The following is a 12300-nucleotide window of genomic DNA, read 5'->3' as shown; positions in this document are numbered from 1 at the left end:
TTATCTCTCACAAGGTGGGCGCCAATTACAGATGCTTTTGGGACATGACAAAAACTTTCATCAGTTTGTGTAAGCACACCCCAGGTAAATCAGTAACCCATGTGGGACGCCCGATATGACATGAAAGGCAAACTCCAGCTGCATGAACAGGAAGCACATGTCTATGCATTTGTGACCAAACCAAGTGGAGGACAATCAATTCTGTCTTTCTCAAGAAAAAGAAGGGATGGAGATGGGACGGAAACACCGCTACCCCTCATCACCTCATCACCAGAAGACTGGGAATTGACCCGTTTGGGCAAATGAAAATTGACCTTCACATTGCTTCATCCCTCAAATAGTTGGCCATGCCACTGGAGAGGAAAGATATCAGCTCACATTTCTCTACTACTTTCCCCCATGTGGTCTTTCAAAGGCATCTCCCACATGCTCTACCATCAACTGTTCATAAAACCCATGTATTAGGGTGCACTAGGCTGTGTTTTTAACCTGGAGCAAAACAAACCTGTTATATTTTGTTTTGCTTGTAAAAAAAAAAAAAGAAAAGAAAAGAACTGGGTCATGATCTAAAATCTTAGGTCAAACTGCAATTAAAAGCCTGATTTGGCCTTTGGCATGAGTCAGGACCTGGCTACCTCCCCTCCCCCTCCTTTCCTTAAAAAGGAAGGAACTCCTCCATTGTTGTCAGCATGCCTCTTCACAAAAAATGAAAAACAACACAAGGAGATTTGGCCTTCACCAGAGGAGCAAATCACTCTCTCAATGTCGTACCACATTCGTTTTCATGGCATCTTGTTATTCTGCACCTGCACCTTTGGTTAATCTTAGCTTACATCAGATTTGTGTCTAATACACATTTTTCACTCCTTTACAAAGACTGCCAAAAATTGTATAATGCTACATAAAACAAGTAAGAGAATGTGAATGTGGAGATAAAGAAAAAAATAAATTTTAGTGTGCCCACTTATAAGTCATGAAAACAATGTATTTTGATGCAAACTGCCAAATCCCCCCACTCTCATTTTTGGCACACAGGTTGTAAACATTTCAGACTTCTCATAAAACCAAGAACCCTAGAAAATAAGGAGGCAGGTGTTTAGGCCTGACGACAGGAGCCCCTTCAGCATTGAGTGTGATCAACAGGAAACTGAGACAAAGAACACCAGAAACGGCTTCTTCTAACTTGTGTCCTGAAACATTCCTGCTATGCAGAGGATGGAATGTGTTGAGGATTAACATTAATAGCCAAACTCCATATTTCTGTAATAAATGGATAACTAAGAGATCAGAGTTTAACATACCGTGGCAGTGCAGTTTGTGCTCCAGAGAACAAAGAGCGATATAGCCTGTTCTGCAAAGGAAATAAATAAATAAGGGATGAGTAGGTGTAATCCCAGACTGATTATCTCTAGCCCTTGCTTGTAAGGCCACACAAACCAGCAGGCATAGATGGAGGTCAGTACCAGCGTAATTAATTCTTTATTTATGTCTGGGGGCTACAGGGCCCTCCACCATCTGTCCACACTTTTCCCTTCTGATTTATATCAGGGTGCTTTGGTGTTCCATGGCTGAGTCAGAGATAAAGGCAAATTCCAGTGCTTGCAGGCACCAATCTGAACCATCTCGATTAAAGTCAGCCAAAAAGCAAGCTGCTGAAACCCTTGGCAATGCAGGTCAGATGTGCTGTATGGCCCAGCGGTGTAGGAGGGAAGGACTAAGGTGAAAGGCTGACAGACTGAAAAACAACCAATCAGGAGAACAACTGGACAAGACTGCTGCTCCTGGATGTTTTCCCTTTGCAAGCATTTAAAACTACATTAGGTAGCACTAGGCAGAATATGCATCTCCATAGTGTAGAACATGACTCCTCTATTTGAGGCATCCATGACCAGGATGCTATTGAATTTGGTACAGAATTAGATCAATTAATTTTTAATGGATTAATTTATAAATTAATTTCCTTGGTACAAGAAAAATCTGGAATGGCAAATACAACCTGCTGGAGTCCTATAGTGCAGATACAAGGTTGTTGTTTAAGACAAAGTTGCAGGCTATGACCTGGGGGGAATTATGCAACAGTGATGTGTTTTCATTGATGAATGGGAGGTCATGGTCCAGGCCTGGATTTGGAATCCCCCCCATGGAATTCTTCAACTTGCATTTTACTGTCATTTGGAAGGCATGGTGAGCTCCACAGACATTACTCTGTGCTCATATTTAATGTTGATAGTGACAAAGGTCATGACTTTGTTACAGAACCTTACATAATGCAATGCCATTTCCTCACTACTACAGATTTAAATTTTAACTCCCTTACAGTCCATGTAGCCATTTACAGTGATACTACCAATTTAGCTTTAGTCAACCCCCTTGACCAACACTAGGGGACAGGGAGTTACATGACAGCAGACCTTTCATGCCCAGTATATATGGCTTGATTTAAAAAATAAAAAAAAAAACGAAGAAAAATGGGTCATTTCAGGGTTGATTGTAACACAGGGTTACTGACAAAAATTCTCACAGCCAATTACTGAGAATTGCTGTTTTAAATATTTTTTTTTAATTAGCCACTAAGCTCATCAAAGAGCTGAAGCACTCTGACACCAGTTGAGTGGAATGAAAGGACCACAGGGAAATGATGTCCCTGATGGCCCTTCTTGCAGAGACTGGTGAGTGGATGCTACACACAGGAATTGAACAAATTCCTGATATACAGGCCACTGCTTTCCAGTGAGCAACCATGAGGTCAGTGTGCATGGATTCACTGAGAGTCCAACACAACAGCCTTGCTTTCCTTCCAAATTTTTCATGTTTCATTAGCATCACATCACATGCACACATATTATCAAAGTATATTTTTATTTAATCATTGTTACAATATTACCTAGCTCTCCTCTCAAGATCAAACCCACTGACAATTGTACCCTAAAGTTTTTTTTTTAACCAATAATGCCTATAACATGATTAGTGCCTCCTAGCATGAGTCTGCATTTCTACCTCTCCTTCATGAATGTTTATGGGAAATGTTTGGACTTAACCACGATTTGGCTTCTTTTTCTAAATGAACACACACTCAAGTACTAACACTGACATTGATACAGACTGATCTCATGGCCGAAATTTTGAAAGCAATATACCTCACCTGTAATCTACACGTGTATATAGATTAATGAAAAAGACAAATACCAGTTATTCTCTTACACAAATAAAATCTACATAAGATACTACTGACATCATCTGTTGCCACTGTCCCTGCTTGCCTTAACTTGCTCAAACAAACAGCAAAACTAACGACACTGGTCGTGGTTCAAAATTAGGAAAAATACACATCCTGAAAATCACAAAACAGCACTACCCGTGGCGATAAATTAATGCCCTCTCACAAATTTGACCTAAAAACTCTTGACAAGTCACCACTCCAGTGAGATCAGAGCTTTTGAAAGGGAGATTCTGAGGAGCAAAGACTGAGACAAAGATAGTGGGTCAGATTGAGACCTACTGCACCACAGTTTGCCCTTAACTTTGAATAATGTATTTAAGCAAGAGTTGCACAGTTGGGAATGATCCAGGAATGAGGTGAACTAGCAAGGGTAATTCTCCTTTCAGAAAAGCACCAAGCTTTGAATTAGCTTTGAAACCACAATGAATCAGGCTTCCACACAGCATGAGTAGTACTCAGTTCCAATCGAAAGTTTTACAAAACTAAAATTAACTTATCTACAGGCACATAAGGCAAAAGGAATGTTATCAAGCACATCAACATTTGGAAACCTGACTGTAATCATTTGATAAACACCAGCTGTTACAGCAATGAAATCTTCAGTTGTGATACAATTCGATAACCATAAGTTACGAGACAGCCAATAAGAAAACAGAGATCCCCTCTATCATCCTAGCTGACACACAAGCAATCCATGAAATGCACTGTCAGCTCTGTGATTAATCACACATTCTTCAGTTTCGTCAAACATCTGCGGAATGAATCCCTGAAACAAAACAGGCTGATGAGTCATTTTTTAGAGGTGCCATTAAGTCGTCCATGTCATACGCGTAAACTAAAAAAAGATGTTTCATAACGTATTACAGTTTGAACTCCCATCACTTGACAGCAGTTGCCATTGAACTGTTGAAGGCTTAATTGCAGCTCGCCGTCTACAAAAACTGCCAGTCATGCTATCTGTTCATGAAAGAATTCGCCCCCAAATCTGACCCTCGCGTGCCTGTTTCCCCAAAGGTACCAGTTAATAAGAACCGGAGTGTGTTCATACGAACATCAGGCATCTAGCTGATGGGAGAACTACAAGCATGTGGAAGTGTTTGGTCTCCCTGACTGGAACGTTGGGTGCTTTACGTGCATGTCTCAGCAAAGTTGCATAATTCATATCCTGATTTCACATTCTATAAATCATGGAGACAGAAGCTGATCTGGCAGACAACACGAGCCTGTAACTGCCACATAACACTGGACATGATGGGCTTCACAGCACAACATGAGCAGCATACTGTGGTCCTCAGCTTCCCGTCTCAATTTATGATTTACTGTTTGTTGGTGTCTATTAAATTTACATGAGTGCCCTCAGTCAAAAACTGGTAAATAGGATCACTCACATAGGAGAGAGAGCCAAGTTGGTCATTCAAAACAGCAGTGAATATACTGACTTTAACCCCAGTCACAGAAAAACAGAAACAACAGCATCCTAAACATTACAAAATAAAAATCCAATATTCAAGATTACTTAGGTTAGAAACGCTACATGATTTGATTTTCTCTACTCCTTACAAGCAAGGTCAGCCCCCCCGCCAATGTACTGGTATCATTCAGGTATGTACTTTTGCTAAGAGAAACAAGTCATGACTCTGGATAGAGAACAAATGTTTTTTTTTTTCCGCTTCGTGTATGGACAACATGTAGCCAATCTGTTTTTCATTCTTCTTGGTGCTTGACAGCACTGTTCATTCTACATACATTGAAATGTAGAAAGGCAGGAGACAGTTTCTCTCACTCCAAATCATGCCATCTTGCAGAAGACATTCTCACATAATCATTTCATATTTGCACAGTTTATTCATGATCAGGTAATAAACTTAGTAAGAATCATATGCTCCCTGGGCCCTAAACTGAATAAATCCACCTGAGGAGCTGCAGGCATGTCCCCCGGTCTATGGTGAAATGGCATGCTTCATCAATAAGTCCCTGGAGATCAAGAGGGTCATCAAATCAAACACCAACCTCTTTGATCAACAGAAAACCTTTTATGTGAAGGTATAAGTGAACTTGCTGTGCTTTATTACTAGCTAAATGAGCCAGATGCCTGGACATCAGATGCAACGGGGATAACCCCACGTGTCACTCCTGTAGGGGTCCAACTTGCCAAGAGCTAAAAATAGTCTCCAGGCCATCTTGATGAATGGTTATTGGGTGAACTGTAATTTACTGGCAGTGTTACTGGCTACACAGTAATCAGTCAGCAGGTCTCGTTTCAGTGACCCAGCAAGTGCTGAAGGAGTCCTTACTTCTGACCCTAAAGATCTGCATATCAGACTCTTGTGTCTGGGCTTGTGCCAAGACACATGACTGCTAATTACCAAAGGGTGTGAGTTCCGCCCCTGGGGCGCACCGTTTGATGGTATACTCTGAGGGATTAGGTGAACCCACATCTTACAGCTGTGAAGAGTTGACTCTGGTCAGGAGTTATTAGGACAAAGCCAGGGGGTGCAGAATGCACCTAAATCTGAGCCATTGCAGGGCTCTAGATGACCAAGGTCAGGGGCTAGCCACTATTAATGCCACAACATCATTCCGGTGAAAAATGACACAATTTGTTCTAAACTCGCTCGCAAATGTTTGCCCTGTATCATTTTACTCCTGACTGTTGTTTACGTGATGCAGGCAAGTCAATCAACAGGGAGGTTAGTCTGCTACCTGTGATTGGAGGCGCACAGAGATTTGTTGCACTGGCTACAGTACACTAATCTTGCCCTGTCATTGCCGTCTGCCCATCTGCTGAATGAATCTAGAATAACTCTGGTCAGGTGGTGTTCATTTCCAAACTCCTCATTAAACATGCCACCAACCACTCCTGAAAGCTGATGCTGAATATCCTTTGACCATTCCAGGATATTTTCCAGCTTTGTCTTTAGGTCATTGTTAAGGATACATGCCAATAATATAGGTTGAAAGGGCTGTATAACACTCCTTGTTGTAGCTACCTGGGGCACAGATGTGACCACTGTGATAGAAGACACCAGGTGTGAAAAACATCAGCAGCCTCCAAGCAGGCACTGCACAGCCTCTCCTATCCAGTTACAGAACATAACTAGATCACAAATAATCTAGTTCACAAATAAAAACGCAACACTTGCTTTTCTTGTTTTTTTTATGAAATTTCATATCCATCCCCACTTTTCTTGAGCCACATAGAAATTTTATCTGTATCAAGTGTTTCTGGGTCGCACACTGTGGGTCTGCGAACCAACTCCTACATGAGAACAGCCTATGCAGTGCTGGCGCACAGCACCCCTGGTTCAAACGGCCACAGTGAAGCATCACACCTAGGGCTGGGCGGTATAGCCTTTGCGGTATATCGAATAGCTATTTTTAGCGCAATAACAGCTATCCCTGGTATGCGGTGTTAGGTTTCTTCCCATATTGTTTTCCCTTTAGTCATACCTGATGCGGGGGCGCACCTCTAGTTTTCCGAGGCCATGTGAAATGCTTCCGGGGGAAAAAACGCCACTCGTATCCAGTGACAGCGGGTGAGCTGGAAAGAGGGGAAGCCCAAACACTACCTTTAAGTCTATCATTATGTTCAACCTATTCCCCTTTATCCTCCTTGATTAACAATAAAACAAATAATTCACAGAATGATCAACACCAATCGCGTAATTAGAATAAATAATTATGCTTGCGAAACAGCGCAGATTGTCTGTAGCTTGTATGCTTGTGAAAGCTACAACATGAGATTGTTTAATTAACAAGGATGGCATTTATCGATTTAAATTACGTTAAATGCTCATGACACATCATAGCTTTTGTGAGGTCTGTGTTCTAAATGTTATTGTTCATTGCACTCAGAGGTGGAAAACCCCGGCTTCAGAAAGTAAAAGTCCTGCCACGTATTTGTTCCACCCATGCACTACACCAGCTGAATTTAATTAGCACAACTCTTCAGCCAGGTAGAGGAGCTAATTAGTGAAATCACCTTGTTTAGTGAATGGCCAGAACAAATACATGGTAGGACTTTTACTTTCTGAAGCCGGGGTTTTCCACCTCTGATTGCACTCAACCTAACCTAAAAGTTTATTCTCAGTAATTTAAATCGATTTAACTAAGTTTAGCTCCGTTTTGTAATTTGAATTTTGTAACACAAGAAAGCTATAATGTGAAACATTTAAGAGAAAGCTTTAGGATTACTTGCCACTTAATTATTCAAATTGCCATCCTTGTTGATTAAACAATCTCATGCTGTAGCTTTCACAATAGCACACAAATTTCAGAGAATCTACGGTGTTTCACAAGCATAATAACTGGTGTTGATTATTCTATGAATTATTTGTTTTATTGTTAATCAAAGAGGATAAAGGGGAATAGGTTGAACATAATGATAGACTTAAAGGTAGTGTTTGGGCTTCCCCTCTTTCCAGCTCACCCGCCGCCACTGCTCGTATCTACTCCATGTTGACATCACAGCAACAGCACTATGCTGCTTCCATGTGGTAGATAGAAACACACAGCTACAAAGATAAAGAGTGAAAACTCATGTGTTTTTCAAAGCTAATAGGTAAGTTAACCAATGATATTTTTCTGTCCCAGAAGCATTTCACTGAACTTTTGAGGTGTGCTCCCTCATCAGGTATAACTAAAGGGAAAACAATATGGGAAGAAACCTAACGCGGGGATAGCTGTTATTGCGCTAAAAATAGCTATTTGATATACCGCAATGGCTATACCGCCCAGCCCTAATCACGCCATAACCTCAATATCACTCAATGAGGGGAGAAGGAAAGACAAAGCAAATAAATAAATGGTTGACAGGGAGAGACTCTCTGGAGATGTATGGCTTTCCCAGGAGCCACTGAGGGCCATTCTAAAAGGAACATCCTCCGGACTTGCAGCAAAGTGACTCAGTCTACTTGTTATCTTTTTCATATGGGGCCTGAAAGTTCTGCCGGGCCCCCACTGTGGGGTGCGTGTGTGTTGGGGGAGGAGGGGAAGATGCCTGAATGCGCACAGGATCCGTTGATGCCAGGAACATTTTGTTCCTCCAGCACAAGACAGTCATTTGTCACTTGGTGCTCAGCATGACTGGATGAGAGTGGACACTGTTTACCTATTCAGTGAGGGGTTGTGGTCTGAGTGGATTCAACTGCAGATTTCTTCTGACCCCTGGGTCTGGCTGGCAGCTCATACTCAGGGGACAATTAATCTCCTCAATTCTAATCACACTCAATTCTTTTCTTCTAATGAAAAGTCTCCAATGTCTCATCTGGCACAATGCGCACCAGACCAGTATCAGGACAGTGACCATAACAAGCTAAACACATTGCATGAAAGGCCTGTTTTTCTAAAGTATGTGTTAGGGCAGTGAAGGTACAGCACTTGACACATTTTATTGAATAATTAATTTCATTTCAGTGCACAACTGCAGTTCAGTTCTCTGTGAGCCAAACATCTGGAATAGAAACCTCAAACCAATGGAATACACACTCAGTATGAGGTAGCAGTATCAGGTGGCTAAGGAACCTGGAAAAGAAGAATATTAATATTTGCAAACTTTGAGGTTTCTATCTTAACCGGTTGGTTAACCTACTACATCAACCACAACTGCCCTGCGCACCATATCCCAAAATAAAGCAGGCAATTGACTTCAGGTGCAAACACCGACACCTTTGTTTGATTACAATGGGTTACTGCTGAATGAACCATATTAACTGACATGAAGCTAAATATGTCCCCTTCTTTAGGTAAAAATTTTATTTTTACAGTTCTAGAGCAGACACAAAGAACAAATCAGTTTTCAGGAATTTATCTGAAAACTGTTCTTTTCTGAAAAGTTCTTTTCCATACTAAACTAAAAAAATTGCAAAGGAGAGAAGGGGAGGGACATAGAATGCAAGAAAAATGCAATTCCATCTGGCTGTTTGGGGAGAAGTGTAATAGGCAATGTACCTAAATGCCACCATTTTGAAACAATCAGTTAAGAGCAGCATATGAAGGGTCGCACTGAAGTAAAAACAGCTCGCTTCACACATCACATGACCTGTGAAAGAATTTCAGCACAGTTGGATTTTCCATTTCGAATGAAAACCATGTCAGTGTGCCACATCTGGAAGGGATCTAGGGTACGGTACAGCACCAGAATATGGACTGCAGTGTGAAAGAACTCCGTGAAATAAGCTTCACTCAGCAGGGTTATCCTCAGGTTCTGAACCACAGTTACCTCTTTTGCCAAATACCTGTAAATCCAGGAAGATGTGTATCATGCAGGACTTTGATTATTTCCATTGTCATTGTCTCACATCAACACATCTGTTGATTAAAATGAATGCTTAGAAGCAAGCCCAACTCATGTATTACAAATGAAACTTGTCAAAACAAATGTAAAGTGAGTGCAATCAGTCCAAGGCGTAATAAAATAAACCACAGAAAAGACTGTGTTAATGCCCACAAACCTTGGGTCTGTCACTTGGAAACCTCAGACTTAACCACTTCCTGTTTCTATGAGCAGATTTAAATACACTGCACTGTGCACACAGATTAGTAGCATTTTTACTCCCTTACATTAAATAACTCAGTAACATAATAACTCATGAGGAATTATCAAGACACTTTCATGTCAATGCACTACATCTAGTCCTTATACGACATTGCACGCATCATATTCTACACTTTATTTAATGTCATAAATACGGTCTTGAGGATTCTCCACTTTTGAATTTTGAATTTGAGAAGTGACCATTTGTGCAAGTAACAATGTTCATAACCACCTGTAACTGTGGGCCTTAATAACTGCACATGACTGATGACTGGACCTTTCTACAAACAGGCATTTCAGGGAGTTTCGATGGAATTGAAACAGCCGTCCGGGGGAAAAACGAGTGCCGACGAAACAAATCTAACGTACATATCTACAGTATTTCGCAGCGTGTAACCATACGTCATTCAGTGCTCGTCTAGGTCATACCCATCTTTGCTTGGTCTGACCACTGTTTTCACATGCTCACTGCGTCTGCTACATAGTATTGCTATGGCAACACAATGAACAAAGGATGCCATGACAAATACTTAAATATCACGAACGTTGATGATTATTAATTTTATGAATGGAAAGATTACAACCCACTACACGTGACACATTTCTGTCACCCTTTTCACCTTCACCACAGTTTTCCCTTATTCCGATTTCCTTTTTATCTGTATCGCCTCTTTTCAATCCGAGCCACGCCAAATGCATCGCCACATTATTATTCTGTATGTATTGAACAATGCATTGATTACAGAGTTGCAGTTCCTACTGTTATTTAATTGGAAACACCTGTTGTTTTGCTTGATTTGTAAAGTGGCCACAGTATCTCTCGTGTTTCCTGATCATAAAGAAGATGCATCCGTTTTCCACAACAAAGGAAGTTCTCTCTTGGAAAGATAACCAGCACAATACCCGAATCGACAGTAAGGTACTCTGTGCACCATTGCATCCGTTATGAAAACGGCACTTGGACTGTCCTTATTTAACGAAATAAAAGAAGTCCATGAATTTGACTGGAACAAAAATCAATGAGGCATGAACGATCCGACAAGATCCACATTGATGTAGACTGCTAATTAGCCGATAAACAAATCCCCCGATGAAAGACCGCCTAAATCCAACCCAGTTGAAAACACCATGCCATAACTAACGTAAATACTTTGTGTACTATTTTATTAGCTACCTAGATAGCCTTCTACTGGGTCTTTCCTTCCTAGAACCGTATTAACCTAAGTGGGAAATGGAAAGATTAAATCTGTGTAGAGAGTATACCCTACATTAATTAATTTAGCACGCAAGAGAAAGTGCAGCGTTTTCTCCCTTAATCCATCCTTAAAACGACCCCGCACGTCATTCATTACCCACACAGGATGTGACTGGCTCGTTTCAGGAAAGTTTAATCTACGGCGTACATAAAAACTAAACGTGCATTTTGTGCCTCCACATATCATTTACGTTACAGCTACAAGCAGTGCATCAAAGACATACCAAACCATGCATATTTCTGAAATGAAAATCCCAAACACCTAATCTCAAGTAGGCTACATCAATGGCATATTAACCCACTGACAATACGGCCTGCGCAAACTACCTAATGCAGGCACTGCAATCTCGCATTGCCGTCAAAAGTGCAAGTTAAGCGTCTACACTGGGGTACTCACCAGACTTTTCATGATCATATCCAACAACAATCAAATAATCAGCCAGCCTCGCCATGTTGGGTTCTTTTTGCAAAATCTATAGAAACAATTTAGCATTTTTCTCTCCTCAAAAGCACAGCCATGTTTGACACAAGTGAAATCAGTGCGCGTGCGTGCGACTGTTCAAGTGACCCTCCATGGGCGTGGGCCATGCTCTAGTTTACCAACAGAGAATCGTGTGATATTCAAACAGGCTGGCAGCCCGCTACTGCTCGCTGGGTAGGAAGAGTGCGGTCGGAAGGAAGGGACGATGTGCTACAGGCGAATTTAATACTCAGTATTACAGTCAATAATAAAGAAAATATAAAACACAAACAGAAACATTTACATTTGGAACAGGACATGGGGAAACTCCTTTTTTTTTTTTACATAGGCTTGTTAAACGTTTCCTGTTGGAAGCTCACGATGTAATCACAAGGAGAGTAATTGCTTCCTTTTTGAGTAAAAGCAATACCATAAAATCTTTTTCAAAAAATTTAGTTAATATGCGATGCTATCATAGAAAATGTAATATGACTTATGCATACCCAAGATAAAATTCTTCCTTTTTGTTTAACGAAAAAGATCAATGGTAATATGTTTACCATTTATCAATGGTAACGTTTATTTCATCACTGGACAGTATGTTTTCCGTTTAAACAAAATAGGCTACATATTCTAGAAAGTTTAGGCTGCAGCAAAGACCCCCTGCAGCTTACATACTACATATAGAGCATCATGACCCAGTTATGATTTATGCCCTGTGATAATTCATGCAAAAGTCATTGCAATAAGATTTGATATTTCATTATTCCTTGTTTTGGAAAAGGCCTGAGGCAATTTCCAGATTAGACTGTGGAGTTCCCCTCTGTTGC

The 12300-nt window shown here is 40.9% G+C and overlaps 1 protein-coding gene across 3 annotated transcripts in view; it reads right to left on the bottom strand.

Annotated features, from left to right (window-relative positions):
• Positions 1 to 11550, bottom strand: part of LOC118781744 (myotubularin-related protein 13-like) — a 113653-nt gene extending 102103 nt beyond the window's left edge. For all 3 annotated transcript variants that reach the window (XM_036534773.1, XM_036534771.1, XM_036534772.1), the window contains exon 1: positions 11408 to 11550. In XM_036534773.1, the coding sequence (XP_036390666.1) occupies positions 11408 to 11462 (55 nt within the window). In that variant the 5' untranslated portion in view covers positions 11463 to 11550. The remainder of the gene's footprint in view (positions 1 to 11407) is intronic.
• Between the last annotated feature and the right edge of the window lie 750 nt (positions 11551 to 12300).

This window comes from Megalops cyprinoides, chromosome 8, assembly GCF_013368585.1.
Source record: "Megalops cyprinoides isolate fMegCyp1 chromosome 8, fMegCyp1.pri, whole genome shotgun sequence".
Taxonomy (NCBI): Eukaryota; Metazoa; Chordata; class Actinopteri; order Elopiformes; family Megalopidae; genus Megalops; species Megalops cyprinoides.
The sequence above is the reverse complement of the archived record's forward strand: the minus strand, read 5'-3'. Positions and strand labels throughout refer to the sequence as shown.